The 19,824-nt window shown below is 38.8% G+C and overlaps 1 protein-coding gene across 6 annotated transcripts in view; it reads left to right on the top strand.

Annotated features, from left to right (window-relative positions):
• Positions 1 to 19,824, top strand: part of ASH1L (ASH1 like histone lysine methyltransferase) — a 195,873-nt gene that overhangs the window by 122,534 nt on the left and 53,515 nt on the right. For all 6 annotated transcript variants that reach the window (XM_027613237.2, XM_035722526.1, XM_035722524.1 and 3 more), the window contains one exon: positions 9,758 to 9,852. In XM_027613237.2, coding sequence (XP_027469038.1) covers positions 9,758 to 9,852 — 95 coding nt within the window. The remainder of the gene's footprint in view (positions 1 to 9,757; positions 9,853 to 19,824) is intronic.

Raw genomic sequence — 19,824 nt, 5'->3', positions numbered from 1 at the left:
GCACCACTCAGGCGCCCCAGAACGTCTTTCTTTTTATAACTAAATAGTACTCTTATTTTTATGTGTGTACATACATACACACATTTTCTTTATCCTTTCATCCGCCAGTAGACACTGATGTTGTTTCCATGTTTTGGCTGTTGTAGATAATGCTGTAGTGAACACGAGGGTGCAGATCCTGTTTGTGTTTCCATTTTCTTTAGGTAAATACCCAGAGATGGAATTGCTGGGTAATATGGTGGTTCTTTGAGGAATCTCCATGAACTTCTTCATAGTAGATGTACCAATTTACATTCCCACCAATAGTGCACAAGGGTTAGCTTTTCTCCACATCCCCCCAACACTTATTTCTTGTTTTTTTGACAGTAGCCATTCTAGCAAGCATGAGATGATATTATGGTTTTGATTTGCATTTCTGTGATGATTCTTGATGTTGATCCCCCTTTTTCACATAGCTGTTGGCCATTTGTATGTCTTCTTTGACATATTCAGATACCGTGCCCATTAATTGGATCGTTTGTTTTGTTGATACTGGGTTATATGAGTTCTTTATATATTTCGATATTAACCTCATATGATTTACAATTACTTGGTCATTCTGTAGTTTGCCTTTTCGTTTTGTTGGTGGTTTCCTTTGCTGTACAAAAGCTTTTTAGTTTAAGGTAGTCTCACTTGTTTATTTTTTTTTAAAGATTTTATTTATTTAATTGACAGAGAGAGCGTGAGAGGGAACACAAGCAGGGGGAGAGGAAGGGAGAGAAGCAGGCTTCTGGCCGAGCAGGGAGTCCGATGGGGGCTCGATCCCAGGACCCTGGGATCATGACCTGAGCCGAAGGCAGTCGCTTAACCAACTGAGCCACCCAGGCGCCCCTCACTTGTTTATTTTTAAATGCTTTTGTCACCCTTGTTTCTGGTGTCAAACCCAAAAATCATGACCAACACTGACATCAAGGAACTTACCTGCTGCGTTCTCTTCTAGGAACTTCATAGTTTCAGGTCTTACCTTTCAAGTCTGTGATCCCTTTTGAGGTGATTTTTGTGTGTGGTGTATGATAGGAGTTCAATTTGATTTTTTTGCATGTGGCTGTCCACTTTCCTCACCATTTATTGAAGAGACCGCCAGTTCTCCTTCGTATGTTCTTGGCTCCTTGGTCATAAATTAATTGACCATTTGTGCTTGTGTTTATTTCTGGGTTCTCTCTTATGTTCTCTTCATATGTGTGTGTGTTATTATGCCAGGACCATACTATTTTGATTACTGTAGCTTCGTAGTATAGCTTGAAATCAGGAAGTGTGGTTCCTCCAGCTTTTTTATTCTTTTTCTATTGCTTTGATCTTTTGTAATTCCACACAAATTTTGGGCTTGTTTGTTCTATTTCTATGAAAATGCCAGTGGAATTTTGACAGGCATTGCACTGAATCTGTAGATTGCTTTGGATAGCATGGACATTTTAACAGTACTCTTCCAGCCCTTTAACGTGGATTATCTTTCCGTTAATGGTGCCTTCTTCAGTTTCTTTTATCAGTTTTTAGTGTGCAGGTCTTTCACCTTTTTGGTTAAATTTGTTCCTATGTATTTTATTCTTTCTGCTGCTATTGAGAATGAGATTGTTTTCTTAATTTCTCTTTCTGATAGTTCATTATTAGTGTATAGAAATGCAACTGATTTTTATATTTTTATTTTTTTATCCTTCAACTCCTGAATTTATTAGGTCTAACAATTTTTGTGGAGTATTTAGGGTTTTCTAAATGTAGTATCATGTCAAATATCCCAGTAACAATTAAAAAAAACCAATCAGAATTAAATGTAGTATCATATCATTTGCAAATAGAGACAGTTTTACTTCTTCCTTTCCAGTTTGGATACTTTTTATGTCTTGCCTAATTGCTCTGGCTAGGACTTTTAGTTCCATGTTGAATTAAAGTAGTGAGAGTGGACATCTTTGTCTTGTTCCTGATCTTAGAGGAAAGCTTTCAGTCTTTTACCACTGAGTGTGTTGTTAGCTGTGTGCTTCTCATAGACAGCCTTTATTATGTTGAGGTACATTCCTTTATGCCCACCTTGTTGAGAGTTTTTATCATGAATGGATGTGGAGTTTTGTCACATGCTTTTTCTGCATCTGCTGAGATGATCATATCATTTGTGTCCTTTGTTTTAGTTATTGTGGCATATCACATTGATTGTTTTTGCAGATGTTAGACCATATTTATCCGTGGAATAAATCCCCACTTGATCTTGGTGTATGTTCCTTTTAATGTATCTTCTTATTTGTTTTGCTTATAGTTTGCTGAGGGTATTTGCATCTCTGTTCATGAGGAATATTGGCCTGCAGTTTTGTTTTCTTTTAGTGTCCTGCTGCGGCTCTTTATTCTGTTCTCCTGATCTGTCCTGTCTGTTTCTGTGCCCTTACCATACTGTTCTGTTTAGTACAGCTTTGTAGTATTTCTTCAAATCTGGAACTATGATGCATCCAGCTTTGTTCCTCTTTCTCAAGATTGCTTTGGCTATTCAGTATTTTATGGTTCCATACAACCTTTAGGATTATTTGTTCTAGGTCTGTGAAAAATGTTGTTGGTATTTTTTTACATTTATTTATTCATTTATTTAAGCAATCTCTACACCCAATGTGGGGCTCAAATTCACAACCCAAGATCAAGAGTAGCAGGCCCTTGCAACTAGGCCAGCCAGGTGCTCCACGTTGTTGGTACTTTGATGGGGATTGCATTGAGTCTGTAGAATGCATTGGCTAATATGGACATTTTAACATTAATTCTTCTAGTGCATGAGCATGGACTATCATTTCCTTTGTGTCAACTTCAGTTTCTTTTACTGGTGTCTTACAGTTTTTGGAGTGTAGGTCTCTCACCTCCTTGGTTAAATTTAATCCTAGTTATTTTATTCTTTTTGGTGCAGTTGTGTATAGACTTATTTTCTTTCTGTTTCTGCTACTTAGTGTATAGAAACATAGCTGATTTCTGTGTATTGATTTTTTATTTATTTATTTATTTATTTGACAGAGACACAGCGAGAGCGGGAACACAAGCAGGGGGAGTGGGAGCGGGAGAAGCAGGCTTCCCGCCGAGCAGGGAGCCCGATGCGGGGCTCGATCCCAGGACCCCGGGACCATGACCTGAGCCACCCAGGCGCCCTTGTGTATTGATTTTCTATCCTGCAACTTTACTAAAGTCTTTTTTTGCTTCCAGTAATTTTTTGGTGGAATCTTTAGGGTTTTCTATGTGCAGTAGTGTGTCATCTGCAAATATGGACAGTTAACTTCTTCCTTACCAATTTGGATGCCTTTTCCCTGTCTGGTGTTTTGGTTAGGACTTCTAGTATTAGAAACTGGAGAGAGTGGGCATCCTTGTCTTGTGCCTGATCTTCGAAGAATTAGTTTATTCTTCTTCTGGTTCCTTGAGGTGTAAAGTTGTATTGTTTGAGATCTTTCTTATTTCTTAATGTAGGCCATTATCACTATGAACTTCCCTCTTGTAACTGCTTTCCCTATATTCCCTAATTTTGATGGATTGTATTTCCATTTTCATTTGCCTCAAGATTTTTTTTTTCTTTTTGATTTCTTCATTGGCCCATTGTTGTCCAGTAGCATGTTTTCTAATCTCCACATATTTGTGAATGAATTTTCCAGTTTTCTTCCTGTAGTTGAGTTCTACTTTAATACCACTGTGGTTGAGAAATATGCTTGATATGATTTCAGTCTTCTTAAATTTATCAAGATTTGTTTTATGATCTAACATTTGATCTGTCTTGGATAACGTTCCATGTGTACTTGAGAAGAATGTGTATTCTGTTGCTTTTGGATGGAATGTTCTGTATAAGTCTAAGTGTGTTTAATTAGAAGCCCACCCCTTGAGCCATACCTATGAAGCCATACCTATGAAGATAAGTTAATAGGCCTGTTTCATGGAGAGACTGGGCATTTCTGTCTCCTGCCTATGAGCCGCTGAATGGCGGGGCAGGTAGCTGGTTAAAAACTGTTTCTCTCTTTGTTACAGTCCCTTAATAAACTGGTGAATGGGGGCACCTGGGTGGCTCAGTCATTAACCGTCTGCCTTCAGCTCAGGTCATGATCCCGGGGTCCTAGGATCAAACCCCGCATCGGGCTCCCTGCTTCGCGGGAAGCCTGCTTCTCCCTCTCCCACTCCCCCTGCTTGTGTTCCGTCTCTCACTGTCTCTCTGTCAAATAAAATCTTAATAAATAAATAAATATAAACTGGTGAATGTAAGTGCCTGAGTTCTGAGAACCGCTCTTGCATATCAATCAGATGCGAGGAGGAGGGTCATGGGAGCCCCTGGTTTGTAGCCAAATAGGGCAGAAGTTCTGAGTAGTGTAGGGACCTAGTATTTGTTGTGATTAGCATCTGGAGTGGAGGTGGGGCCGGTCTGGTGGGACTGAGCCCTTCACCTGTGGGATCTGATGCTGTCTCTAGGTCGGTAGTATCAGAATTGAGTTAAATTGTAAGACACCCAGCTGGTGTCGCAGAGAATTGCTTGGTGTGGGGTAAAACCCACATTTGGTGACCAGAAGTGTCAGAAGTACAGTGTTCTGTGTAAAAAAAAAGGAGACACGCAGGAAAGAAACTCACAGTAGGAAAGAACTGGTTTTGGGGCGCCTGGGTGGCTCAGTCATTAAGCGTCTGCCTTCGGCTCAGGTCATGATCCCAGGGTCCTGGGATCGAGCCCCGCATCAGGCTCCCTGCTCGGCGGGAAGCCTGCTTCTTGCTCGCCCACTCCCCCTGCTTGTGTTCCCTCTCTCGCTGTGTCTCTCTGTCAAATAAATAAATAAAATCTTTTAAAAAAATAAATAAATGAATAAAGGAAAGAACTGGTTTTTTTTTTCTTTTCTTTTGGTTAGTCTTTTGTTTTCTACATAAGAAGGAAAAAACTGGGTTGTTATATTATATATTATGTATATAATATTATGAATAATTTTCTAGTTAGGCCAACTAATGTGCATTTTTTTAATTTTTTTATTTTTTACAAAAACTTGATTAAGGGGCGCCTGGGTGGCTCAGTTTGTTAAGTGTCTGCCTTTGGTTCAGGTCGTGTGGGATCCCTACTCAGCGGGAAGCCTGCTTCTCCCTCTCCCTCTGCTTGTTTCCTCTCTCGCTGTGTCTCTCTCTGTCAAATAAATAAATAAAATCTTTAAAAAAAAAAAAAGTTCCTCAACGAATGAAGACATACTACAGAAATTCTCTAGACTCTTCCAATAAGACCTATGCCATGATTGTCACCACGTGACAAGAGTCTCCAAATCTAGAAGAAAGAAAAATCTTTCTTGATAAAAGGATAAAGTTTTGACAGCTATTTCAGTCCCTTATAGGAACATTAATATGCTTTTCTCCAAACTTAGAAATTCCCAATAGATAAAACGTAATTCAAATTAATAAAATACGACTTACCTTTTGTTAACCTAGGGACTTGAACTTCCTTTGATTTTCAGGTTCTCTTCACCTTATTTGTTTGCCAAACAGGACAGATTTTAGGATACTGGTATGTTCATTAAAGTCTGGATTCTGCCAGAAATCCCCGTATCCTCTCTTTGACAAGGTGCTGCGCAAGCCCCTGGTTTGACTCAGCAGCTGTCTGGGAAATTTAAAAGAAGACATCTTAGTGGTTTCATTATTTGGGGCTTGGGGCCAAGATTAGAGATGACAAGATTTGAGAATAAGGTAATAAATGCCTGAAGTCAAGACGTGGTTATAGATAGCATTTAAGATAAATATCATAGGGCGCCTGGGTGGCTCAGTTTGTTAAGTGACTGCCTTCGGCTCAGGTCATGATCCTGGAGTCCCAGGATCGAGTCCCGCATCGGACTCCCTGCTCGGCGGGGAGTCTGCTTCTCCCTCTGACCCTCTCCCCTCTCATGTGCTCTCTCGCTCTCTCTCTCTCTCTCAAATAAATAAATAAAATCTTTAAAAAAAAATAAATATCATAACCATTAACAATCATTAGGAATGCTCGCTTTTTCTATTTTTTCTTAAATATTTGTATACTTTTTCTCCCATTTGATGGTGGGTTTGCCTGTTTGAATTTGATATCTGCATTGCATTCAAATGATAAATGATTAAAACTAATAAATTACCAAAGAGAGAGAAAGCTGGCCACAAATCCTGAATGGGTTGCATTTATAAATAGAACATTATGAAAGGCAGATTACTTTCTTTTGATGAGAAAAGCACAAGGGTTTTTCATTTACACACATATACATAGAAATAGTAGTCTCATTTTGCAGCTTCAGCCATTGGTCAGAAGTAAACATCTGTCACAGAAACTTATTGTTTAGCTTACTTTATGTTGTGGCAGTTCTGTATCTGAAATGGTTACTTTCATTCCTACAGATTTTCTCCTGAGTGGTTTGAGCTATTAGTGTCACACATGCAATGAATACCTTGGGAAATGGCTAGGAGTGTGCAGAATCAATACAAACTGACAAAGAGCCACATTCTCTCTCCGTTGACTACTCTGCACAGCTCACATGGAACATGAGAGAGAGAGAGAGTCCCATGCTACTGTCACCAACAAGGAAGTCAGTGGTCATGCCTAAAATTAGAATGAAAATCAGACATGGCCAAGAGCTAGGAAAAGGATTTCTCACATGATTGTACTATTCATAGCAGTACCACAGACCTGGACATCAGGATTGCAGAATTAGGGTGAAGTTGTTTTTGTTAGAGAATCGGTCAGGAGTTGATGGGAGGTGCAATCAGGGGGGCTTGTGTTTCATTTGGTAGGTTGAGGACTACACCTCCACCGGTGACCCTGGATTTTTTTGTAGTTTTGTGTGTTCGCTCTCCTCAGGGTGTCCAGTATTGCCCTCCCTGACCGCTGTCCGTCACCTGCTCGCTGACCCTCAGGGAAGCAGGGTGAAATGTGGGGTTTGCTTCCATTCCTGTTATCACTAAATGGAACCTTTTATGTTCTCAATTTAATTTGCTTGGGTAAATCTTGAATCTAATAAAATGTAGACCAAATTTTCTCTCATACAGAATGCTTGGTTCTAGACACAGTTGTTTTCTTACCCTATTTGACTTTGATTCATGATGAAGAAATACAGTTTTTAGTTGGATTTAAAAAATTCGTATCTCTGGGGCGCCTGGGTGGCTCAGTCGGTTAAGCGTCTGCCTTCGGCTCAGGTCATGATTCCGGGGTTCTGGGATCGAGTCCTGCATCAGGCTCGCTGCTCAGCAGGGAACCTGCTTCTCCCTCTCCCTCTGCCTGCTCCCCCTGCTGGTGTGTGCTCTCTCTCTCTCTCTCTCTCTCTCCCTCTCTCTCAGGTAGGTAGGTAGGTAGGTAGATTGATCGATCGATCAATCTTTTTAAAAATTTCATATCTCTGTTCACAGTTATTATTTGGGATTTTTTAAAATGAGAAAAGTGGTTTTTAAATATAAGTAGAACAATCTCATATCGTTGCTTTTCTTCTTTGAAACTGTTTCCCAAACTCCTTGCCAGTGCTTTAAACACTTGGCATGACCTCATTCACAATTTCTGACCTCGTCTGTACTGCTTCAGCCTCCCTTTATTTGCTCTAATTCTCTGGTCCCATTCCAGTTGTGATCTTCTACCAGATAATTTATTTCCTCTGCCCGGTCTCCCTCCGTTTCCCACATTCTGTCATTGCCAAGACCCAGTAACACTTAGAGCTGAGCTGAATGTCACCTCCTTAGAAAAGCCTACCCAGTTAAACTCTCTGTTCATCACAATTTAATTATTGGCCTAGCATTTATTATTTTCTGATTTTTTTTTGTTTTCTTAGGTTTTTTTGTTGTTTTTTTGTTTGTTTTCTTAGTTTTTCATACCTCCTTATTGTCTGTGTACCTAAGAACAGTGTAAACTGTCTTGTTCACCACTGTCTCTTAGCACTTAGAACAGGGCCTGGAAGGGCACCTGGGTGGCTCAGTTAAGCATCTGCCTTCGGCTCAGGTCATGATTCCAGGGTTCTGGGATCAAGTCCCCCACCGGGCTTCTTGCTCAGCGGGGAGTCTGATTCTCCCTCTCCCTCTTCCCCTCCCCCTGCTTGTGCTCTCTCTCTCTCTCTCTCTCAAATAAATAAATAAAATCTTTAAAAAAAAAACAAAGAAAAGAACAGGACCTGGACTTAGTGAGTGCTCAGTAACTGCTGAATAAATAAATGAATGATCTAGTAGAAGGAACCAGTGTTCAAATTTAAGAACTTCAGGTTCTACAAATAACTTATTTTGGGAGCCTCAATTTTCTCACCTGCAAAATGTGTATTAGTATACCTGCTTGTTACAAAATAGAATAGACTTGTTTTTTAAAAAGCAGTGTGTTGTGATTCATAGGGAAAAGAAATACATCAGCCTTGCCTTATTTACTGGAACTTAATGCCAAGATAAAATCAGAGTAGACTAAGTGAGGCTCTCCGGAAACCCTTATTTCTCTCTTTTTCTTCCTTTCCTTTTTATTTCCTTCTTTTTTTTTCCCTTTTATGTATTTGTGAAATGTCTTAAGACTGATCTCATACCAAACATTGGAAACACAGACCAGTAAGACAAGTAGAGGAGGTAAGTGTGTAGAGACATTGGGGAATAAAATAAAAAGTAGTCAGTGAGTAGGAGCTGGGCAAAAAACTGAGGTTTTTAATCTTAAATCTCCTTAGTAGCTACTAAAATTAAGGCAAGTCACTTGACTTCATAGAGCATCTGTTCTCCAATCTGTAAACTAGAGCTAACATTTCTTCCCTATTCCATAGGATTGATATAAATGATAATATGTGAAAGTACTTTATAAATCATCAGGACGCCCAGCTGGCTCAGTTGAGGAAGCATGCGACTCTTGATCACAGAGTTGTGGATTCAAGCCCCACATTGGGTGTAGAGCTTACTTAAAAGATTTTTTTAAAAAATAGAGGCGTCAGACTCTTGATTTCGGCTCAGGTCGTGATCTCGGGGTCATGGGATCATGCCCCTAGTCAGGCTCCGCACTCAGTGGGGAATCTGCTTGTCCCTCTCCCTGTGCCTCCTTCTCCTGCTTGCACTCTCTCTCTCTCAAATAAATAAGTAAATAAAATCTTAAATAATAAATTTTGAAAATCATACATACATACTATAAATTATTGGCCAAGTATAAAGTAATTATTATGATCAGATCTGAAATTTAGATTCCTTTTGCAAAACTGCTGGAAAATGCTACATGGCTCTTTTTTATGTATAATTCCTAAAAGATAATTCCAAAAATACAGATTCTAAAAATACATGAATGTACTTGATATCCCTTCCCCAAAAAATATGCATTTAAAATTTAAGCCGGGGCGCCTGGGTGGCTCAGTCGTTAAGCGTCTGCCTTCAGCTCAGGTCATGATCCCAGGGTCCTCGGATGGAGCCCCGCATCTGGGAAGCCTGCTTCTCCCTCTCCCACTCCCCCTGCTTGTGTTCTGTCTCTCTCTGTTAAATAAATAAAACCTTTTAAAAAAATAAATAAAATTTAAGCCACTGTTAAATACTTATTTTTTTTGAAGATTTTATTTATTTATTTGACAGAGGGAGAGCAAGCATAAGCCAGGGGAATGGCAGGGAGAGGGAGAGCAAGGAGCCGGAGGCAGGACTTGATCCCAGGACCCTGGGATCATGTCCTGAGCCAAAGGCAGACGCTTAACCGACTGAGCCACCCAGATACCCCAAAACAAATAACTCTTGACAGAGGATCTGTTTTCTGTATTTGACCCACAGGAAGAGATTTCATTGCCTCTGATTATTTTCCATTCTTTTCTGATCACAGCCCAAAGAGCCGATTGATCCAATTAAAGAAAGAGAAGCTGGAATACACTCCAGGAGAGCATGAGTATGGACTGTTCCCAGCCCCCATTCATGTTGGTGAGTGCTCGTATATTAATATGTTGCTAAGAAGAAATGGTATTTCTTGAGTTTGGATGAAACGGCTTTGTGTTCTTATTATTTCTGCATCTCCAGTGAGGTTGAGCTCTTTCTTTACCATTTAACTTATACTCAGTCTGAAGATTTCTGCAAATTCTTTGCCATCTAGGAGTCAAAATGACATAAATCTTTCTTACTCGAGTTTCAATAATAAAAAACACTGTGTCTGTAGCATTTGATTCCCTGAGTTATGTCATCTAGGAAAACCCAGCTATTCACCACTTCAGTTTCAAACATTTTCCATGTTCAGAAAGAGATGATGCATGGATATGTAATAATCAACAGAAGAGAGCCACTACTTTTCCTGGTCATTTATCTGCTTGAAAATTGAGCAAGATTTATCCTTCTATTCATTTTGGGGGGAAATGTCAAGGCTTTGTTTAGCATTGGTATAATAGTGACTTCTGGGATCCTACTGTTGAGCTTACCAGATAAGTAACAGGTACCTGGAAGTCATCCTGGATTCCTCCTGTTCGGACAGAGGCACATCCAGTCCGTCCCCCCCAAGTTCTGCTGTTGCCATTCCTGCGGTACGTCCCCCTTGTGCAGATCCTATTGTCACTCTCATTCGCATCCCACACTCAACTTCGGCTCAGGCTCCTGCAGCAGCCTTCTGACACATGTCCATTTCCATTCCTGCTCCCCTCCACGTCAACTCTCCACACAGAAAAGAAAAAAAAATGACCTTATAACTTAAACTGGATTGTACTTAAAACCTTATAGTGTCTTAATGTTAAATTATAAGCTCCTTACTGTAGCTTTTAAGAATGACCTGGTCCCAGATGCACCTGGGTGGCTCAGTTGGTTAAATGTCCAACTCTTGATTTCGGCTCAGATCATGATCGCAGGTTCCTGGGTTCAAGCGCCTCATCAGGCTCCACACGCAGCAGGGAGTCTGCTTCAGGATTTTCTCTCCCTCTGCCCCTCCCCCCCCCAATAAATCTTGAGAGAGAGAGAGAGAATGATCTGGTCCCCAACGACCCACCCTTCCCCATCATCGCTGTCTCTCTGTTCCCATCTCTCCCTTACCTGCTGTTTGATGTCTTGCTGGTCTTCTCTCAGTCCTAGAACAGACTAAGGCCTTTCCCTCCCACCAGAGTATCCATATGCTTATTATTCTCGCTGACTAAAAAGCTATTCTTACTCTTCCCATGGTTGGTTTCTTATTCTTTAAGGATGAGCTTAATGTCAATATCCACTTAAATGTCATTTTCTTTAAAATTTTTTCCTGATTGTCCCATCAAAGAGGGTCCCTCCCTTTATATCACAGCACCCTGTTCATTTCTTTCTATAATCCATGACTACTCTGTTTCCTCATTAGATTAAAGCTCCAGGTGCAGGATCATTTGTCTCCCTTATTCTCCTTTGATATCCTAGTGCCTGGTACATAATAGAACTTTAACAAATACATGTACAAATGAAAGTAAAGGAGGAGAAATCAGGACACCCTATTGAATTGGAGGTGACAGGAGCAGCTTACTTATGTAGTAGATGTAGACCCTGTGCATTATAGTGTTCTCTTTAAACTATGATTCTCTCTATCTTCATGACTGTGGGACTCTTCTCTGTGTTATGATTATTGAATCCCCTTTTTCTCCCCAGAAGACTCAGTACCAGCAGTGTATTTAAAGGAGCAAGCATAGACGACACTTTCTGCAATAAAGATTAGTTTGCTTTAATTATTCTGTACTAGGTGGATGGAGAATGGTTTAACTCCAACATGAAGTTCCAAGGTTTAGTTCTCTTACCTTAATGAAGCTGAGAGTAAGTTCCACATTCTCTGGGATTACTGCCAAGGTTCTTCTGAATGAGTGTTTTGTTGTTACATTGATGTCATAGCACTGGAAGCAGAGTCTCAGCGTATTTAGCTGTTTCCTAGAATCTGATAATGATAAATAGGCTTAGAAAAGAAGTCATTTAAAAGACCCATTTAATGAAAACATGACCACTTTGGTCTTACTGGTTTTGTCCTGGCTGGGATCTAACTTAAGTCTTAGAATGAAACTCTAACTTCATTCAAGGGGATGAAGATGTCCGTTCATTCCAGGGAAGATAGGAAGAATAATAGGCCAATATTTCTCTCACATCTCTTGCACAAATAGTGGTTAAGAGGTCAAGAATAAAAATCCCTTAATTTAAATAAAGATTTTATCTCCACATCCCCTTATTAATGTCCCACAAAGACTAATATGTACTCAGTGTCTGCAAAGTGAGAAAATAATGGGAAAACCTGTCCAAGTGTAGTGGGTCTTTTTCCCTGTGAAACAAGGTTAAGATCAGGCTGTTGGAGGACAGATTTTTTTTTTTTCTTTTCTGGACAGTGCTGTTTTGTTGTTCAAATAATATTTTATGATTAGGATAGGGTAGTGAGCCAGTAAGTTGTTCTGAACGGGTGATTTCCAGCGTCATATAAGTAAAGAGCATGACTTTGAGTCAGCCAGACTTCGGTTCATCTCTGTCTTTGCTGTATTAGTTATATGAATAAAGTAGTTATAAAAATAGAATAATAATGCATCTTACCACTGATAAGAATCAGAATCAATAAACGGGAAAATAGTGTTTATTTTTAAATGCTTAACTAAGGAAATCAAGTTTCTTTATCTTATTAGAGAAGTGCATTTCAAATAGAATTTTATTTCTCATGATACTTACCAAAATGTATATTATACCCTTAAATTTATAGTCGATTGATTTTTGATGAGTGCCACGACAGTTGAATGAGGAAAGCATGGTATTTTCAGTAGATGGTTCTGTGATAACTGGATATACACATACAAAAGGTTGAAGTTGGACCTTTGCCTCACACCATTTAAAAAAATTAACTCAACATGGATCATCAACCTAAATATAACAGCTAAAACTATAAAACTCTTGAAGAAAGCATAGGAAATCTTCATGACCTTGGATTGGGCAATAATTTCTTAGCTATAACACCAAAATCCTGTGCAACAAAAGAAAAAAACACAAATTGAACTTGGTCAATATTTAAAACTTTTGTGCTTTGGGGCGCCTGGGTGGCTCAGTTGGTTAAGCGACTGCCTTCGGCTCAGGTCATGATCCTGGAGTCCTGGGATCGAGTCCCGCATCAGGCTCCCTGCTCAGCAGGGAGTCTGCTTTTCCCTCCGACCCTCCCCTCTCTCATGTGCTCTCTCTCTCTCTCATTCTTTCTCTCAAATAAATAAATAAAATCTTAAAAAAAAAAAAAAAAAAACTTTTGTGCTTCAAAAAACACCATTAAGAAAATGAAAAAACAATGCACAGAATGGGAGAAATATTTGCAAATTATGTATCGAGTATCCAAAACCCATACATAAAAAGAACCGTTGAGAATCAATATTAAAAAGACAACACGATTTTTTAAGTGCGTAAATTATTTGAATAGACACTTCTCCAAAAGAGATATACACATGGCCAATAAACATGTGAAAAGATGCTCAACATCATTAGTCGTTAGGTAAATGGAAATCAAAACCATAATGAGATACCACCTCACACTCACTAGGATGGCTTTAATTGAAGGATTGATGCATAATGTGAAGAAATTGAAAACCTCATGCATTGTTGGTGGGAATATAAAGTGGTATAACCCTCTTTGGAAGACATTTTGGCAGTTCCTCAAAAAGTTAAACATATAGTTACCATATGACCCAGCAATTCTGCTGCTGGGTATCTAACCAATAGAATTGAAAGCACATTTCCACACAAAAATTTATACAGAAATGTTCATAGCAGCAATATTCATAATAGCTAACAGGTGGAAGCAACCCAAATTTCCCACAGTGGATAAATGGATTAACAAAATGTGGTCTGTGCATACAATGGGATGTTCTTTGGCAATAACAAGAAATAAGGTACTGCAGGTCTCCTGGGTGGCTCAGTTGGTTAAGCTTCTGCCTTCAGCTCAGGTCATGATCCCAGAGTCCTGGGATGGAGTCCCAAGTTGGGCTACCTGCTCAGCGGAGAGCCTGCTTCTCCCTCTCCCTCTCCTACACCCCCTGCTTTCTCTCTCTCTCTCTGTCAAATAAATAAAATCTTTAAAAAAGAAAGAAAGAAAAGAAAGGTACTGAGACAGGTTACAGCATGGATGAAGTGTGAAAACATTACGCTGTATAAAAGGGGATAGTCACAAAATGCCATGTGCTTTATGATTCCTTTTTTTTCTTTTTTAAGATTTATTTTTTAAGTACTCTCCATCCCCAGTGCGGGGGCTCAAGCTCATGATCCTGAGATCAAGAGTCACATGCTCCGTTGACTGAGCCAGCCAAGGGCCCCAAAATCTGGATTTTTTTTTAAATTAGGTCCCCACCTTTCTCATTTTAATAGAGAGGGGATTTTTTTTAATAGATTTTATTTGTGACAACATTATATTTGATGTATTATTTTTTAAATAAGCTCTATGCCCAATGTGGGGCTTAATCTCAAGACCCTGAGATCAAGAGTCAAACGCTGTACTGACTTTGCCAGCCAGGCGCTCCCGTAGAGATTTATTTTAAGGGTCACGCTGTCGTGGCAACTGGCAAGTCCAAAATCTACAGGGCAGGCAGGCAGCGTGGAGACCCAGGGGAGGGTTGATTTCACAGCTCAAGGAGTCGGAGGGCAGTCTACTGATAGAATTCCCTGTGGAGGTCAGTCTTTTTTCTTACTAAGAGCTTCAACTGTTTGAATGAATCCCACCCACATTATGGAGGGTATTCTGCTTGATTCACAGTCTAGTGATTTAAATGTTAATTTCATCTAACAATTACCTTCACAGACACATCTAGAATAACGTTTGACCAACTATCTGTTGACACAGAAAATTAACCATCACCAGAACTCCATGTACTAAAACCCACTGCATAGTATACTTAAAAAGAATGTATTTTATGGTATGTGAATTATGCCTCAGAAAAGCTATTATCTTGAAAGTGTAGTTATGTTGTTTTAATCAGGCCTATATTAATCAAAATTATAGTGATACACAATGCAAAAGAAAAATTGTAATGCTTTGAGTCTTATGGTCACAGGTAATTTTTATTTAAATTCAGTTAATTAACATATATTATTAGTTTCAGAGGTAGAGGTCAGTGATTCATCAGTCTTATCACTCAGTGCTCATTACATTATGTGCCTTCCTTAATGTCCATCACCCAGCTACCCCATCCCTCACAGGTACTTTTAAATGTGAATTGGAACACTTTTTTATGGAGTAAGGGGATAGGTTCAATAAAAGAACTTTAAACATGAAAAAATATATAATATTAAGACAAAAGCCTCTGGAATAAGTGGAATAGAGATAATGTTCAAAGACAGGAAATTGTTTAAATTCCTAAATGTTAAAGAAGAGAATATTCCTTTTTTAATGAATAATGGTAAGTATTGAATCTTTATAGTATGCAGATTCATCATTTTAAAATGACAAAACTATATATTACATCATTTGTAGGGGTGGGGCGCCTGGCTGGCTCAGTCTGTAGAGCATGGGACTCTTTTTTTTAAGATTTTATTTATTTATTTGACAGAGAGAGACACAGCGAGAGAGGGAACACAAGCAGGGGGAGTGGAAGAGGGAGAAGCAGGCTTCCCGCGGAGCAGGGAGCCCGACGCGGGGCTCAATCCCAGGACCTGGAATCATAAGCTGAGCCAAAGGCAGACACTTAACAACTGAGCCACCCAGGCGCCCCGAGCATGGGACTCTTGATCTCGGGCTCATGAGTTTAGTCCCCCTGTTGGGTGTAGAGATTACCTAAAAATAAACTCTTAAAAAAAAAATTAATAAGGGGATTCATAGTTTTTCAAAATTCTTCTGGGGAGTATGGGAGCGAAAAAAATGTAAGGACATGGTCTTTCACATTTGGCTTTTGGAATCAGGCCACGATTCAGATTCTACCTCCACCAATTACTACCTGTCTTACCTTGGGCAAGCTGACACATCTCAAGGCTTCATATTCTTTATTGTAAAATTGAAATTAATAGGAATATTCAATAAAATAATGCATGTGAGATATGTAACACATTACCTAGCACATAGTAATCATTTCATAAAAGATAACTACTGAATCAGAGTTGTTTTTTATGGTAGAATACCAGTCAACAAAAATGTGTTACTTAGTACATAGCTATTACCTCTGGCAATTATTATTAAATATATTATGTTGCCTTTTCTTGCTGAGCTCAGAAAATAATTCAGAATTCTTTTCAACACAGCTCTTCTTGGTTGCCACTGCTAGTCATTGAGACTTATGCCAAATCTTGACTGCTTTTCCTGATATAGTGGAGAGAACATAGGCCTTTATGTGCAAAATGGATCACAATAGCAGACCTAAGACTTATTCTGAGAAAGGCCTGCTTGCAAGGTTGGGCATTGGCGGCATCTGGGAACTTGAATAGCAAACATTTTCCTCTGTCAGTATAAAACTTTCCTGAATGGGAAAATGTCTTATTGTGTCTGCTGTGTATAAACTGTATAATTTCTGCTGAACACCTGCTTTCATTTGAAGACTCTGGAATTTGTTACATTTTAGAGAGTACCTGTATGATCAGCCACCAATCAAAACCTTGAGCACTGAGTTTGTAATGAGCATCCTTGATAGACATTTCACATGTGTTGTCCCAGTATATTGCCAAAGATTACATCCTGTGTGACTCCATTGGGGGAGAATTTGTATAAGCTTGTGCCTCATTTCCTCTGTGTTTTGCCCAGTGCACTTTTCCCCTTTACTGATTTTGCTTTGTATCCTTTGGCTGTAATGAAGTATGGCTATGAGTCCTGTGAGGCAGCAAACCTGAAGGTGGTCTTGGCCTAGACACACCTCAGAGTCAAATGCAGATGGACTGCTCTTCCCATTCCACACTCTTATAGCCAGATGATCGTGAACAACTTATTTATGCACTCTGCATCTCAGCATCTTCATGTATGTATTGCAGTTACTTCCAACCTGAGTTGTGAGGATTAAGTAATACTTATTTTGCACCTAACAAAGTGAATACCCTTTCCCCTTGATTTACTGTGACTGAGTACTCAGTGACAGTGAGAAGAGCAAAGCCATCCCAGTCATTCCTAAAAAACAGGTATCTGTAGAAAGAAGGAAATAATAAAGAATAGGAGTCAATAAAATATTAAAAAGACAGTAAGGAAACAAGTTCAAAAAGAGCAGCAAAATTGATAACCTCTAGATACAACGAACAAGAAAAAATAAGAGATCACAGAAATTACCAGTGTCTGTACTTAGGTCCTGTAGTTATTAAGAGGCCAATAAGGAAATGTGAGGAATAACTTTATGCCAATTCATTTAGCAATGTATATGAAATGGATAAATTCCTTAATAAATCAACTTAACAAAACTAATTCAAAAAGAAATTAGAATATCAGAATATCTGAATAGCCTGTATCATTTAAATAAATTTAGTTCTTTATCAAATCCTACACATAAAAAATGTCAGAACTAAATGGCTTCCCTTGTGAGCTATTTCCTCATTGAGAACAAAATAACACCAGTCTTACACAAAGACTTTCAGAAGGTAGAGAACGCTTCCCAGCTCATTTTATGAGGCTAATGTAACCCTGGTAAAAAAAAAAAACCTGACAAAAACTTGAGGGGGAAAAACAGCTACAGAACGAAGTTGAGAAACATACAGGCAGAAACTCTTAGAGGTAGAAGGGCATCTCCCCAGTCTTACAAAAGGCATCTACAGTTAGCATCATACTTAATGGTGAAATATGCAGTGTTTCCTCCTGAAATTGGAAAGAAGGTAAAAATGTCCACCCTCACTACTTCTGTTCAGCATTATTCTGGATATTCTAGCCAGTGCAATAAGGCAGGAAGATGAATAAAAGTCATAGAGATCAGGAAAGAAGAAGTAAAACTGTTCCTGCTTACAAATTACATGATAAATCCAAAGAAATACCCCAAAATCTACTGCAACTTTTTAGCAAAGTTACAGGAAACAAAATCGGTATACAAGAATCCATTGTATTCTTATAGAACTTAACTGCTCTTACCATACCATCCAACAAGGGCAGTCCTTGGTGTTTACCCAAAGAAGTTGAAAACTGTCTACATGATAACCTGCACACACTTTTTACAGCCACTTTATTCATAACTCCCAAAACTTGGAAGATAACAAGATTCCTTCAGTAGGTGAATGGATAAACGGGTATAGCCAGACAATAGAATATTATTCAGCACTAAAAGGAAATGAGATGTCAGGCCCTGAAAAGACATTGAGAGACTTTAAAATCATTGTACCAAGTGAAAGAAGCCAATCTGAAAAGGCTACATACACAGTGTATGATTCCAACTGTATGACATTCTGGAAAAGGCAAAACTGTGGAGATATTAATAATATCAGCAGTTGAGGGTAAAAGAGGGATGAATCAGCAAAGCGCAGAGATTTTTAAGTCAGTGAAACTATTCTGTATGATACAATAACAGTTGGATACATGTCATTAATACATTTTTTCCAAAGCCATAGAATATATAAGACCAAGAGCGAATCCTAATGTAAACTATGAACACCAGTGATAATGATGTGTCAGGGTAGGTTCAGCAGTTAGTAATCAGTGTACCGCTCTGGTCAGGAATGTTGGTAACGGGGTAGGCTGTGTTTGTTTAGGTGCAGTGTGTGTATTGGGAATCTCTGTACCTTGCTCAATACTGCTTTGAACCTAAGACTGCTCTAAAAAAATGAAGTCTATTTTTTTAAAGAACATTTATAATAGTGTAACAAAATTGAAGTAATTAGAAATAAATGTATCCAAAAAGAGGCAAGAACTTTATACTGAAAATAAAAACATTTATCGGAGAAATTAAAGAAGACCTAAATAAATGGAGAAATGCCACATTTAGAGATGGGGAGCCTCAGTTGTTATATTCCATGCAATGTAGATTGTTACCAGCAGACTTTTCTGTAAAAATTGATAAGCTGATTTTTCTAAAATTTATTTGGAGATGCAAAGAACCTGGAATATTCAAAGTGATCTTTAAAAAAAATTTTTTTTTCCCCCAAGATTTATATTATCTGATTCCCAGAGTTACTATAAAGCAAGTTTAAACTTTAAATTGGCTTTAGAGGGGCGTAGGCGGAGCACACAACTTTTGATCCCAGGGTCGTGAGTTCAAGCCCCATGTTGGGCCTAGAGCCCTCTTAAAAAATAACAATAATAATATATATATATATTTTTTTAATAAATTCGGGTCCCTGGGTGGCTCGGTTGGTTGGGTGTCTGACTCTTGGTTTCAGTTCGGGTCATGATCTCTCAGGGTCTTGAAATTGAGCCTCCACATCGGGCTCTGTGCTGAGTGTGGAGCTTGGGATTCTCTCTCTCCCTCTGCCCCTCTCTGCCCCCTGCTCACATGCTCTCTCTTAAAATAAATAATAAAATAAATTGCCAGTAAAATAGATCTGTGGAACAGAGTGGATAGCCCAGAAATAGACCCACACTTTTGTGGTCATTTGATTTGTACATAGGCACCAAAGCAATCCAGCAGGAGAAGTAACACCCTGCAGCAAATGGTGCTGAAGCAAATGTTCATATGAAAAAAATTTCAACTATAACACCAGCCTCATAGCATATACAACCTGGATTTGGCACAGATCGCAGACGGAAACATAAAAGCTAAAATTATAAAGTTTCTAGAAGAAAACATAGGATATCTTCACAACCTGCATGTAGTTAAAGGTTTCTTAGGACACAGAAAGCAATAACTACAAAAGAAAGTACTGATAGGTTATACCTTGACAAAATGTAAACCTATTCATCAAAGAACACTATTATAAAAACAGACAAAGCACAAACTGGGAGAAAATATTTACAAATTGTATATATCCTGAATACATAACGAACTCCTACAAATGAATTTAAATAAAAAAGACAACCCAATTTTATTTTTATTTTATTTTTTTAAACACAACCCAATTTTGAAGTGAAGA

Source organism: Zalophus californianus, chromosome 10 (assembly GCF_009762305.2).
Source record: "Zalophus californianus isolate mZalCal1 chromosome 10, mZalCal1.pri.v2, whole genome shotgun sequence".
Lineage (NCBI taxonomy): Eukaryota > Metazoa > Chordata > Mammalia > Carnivora > Otariidae > Zalophus > Zalophus californianus.
The sequence above is the reverse complement of the archived record's forward strand: the minus strand, read 5'-3'. Positions and strand labels throughout refer to the sequence as shown.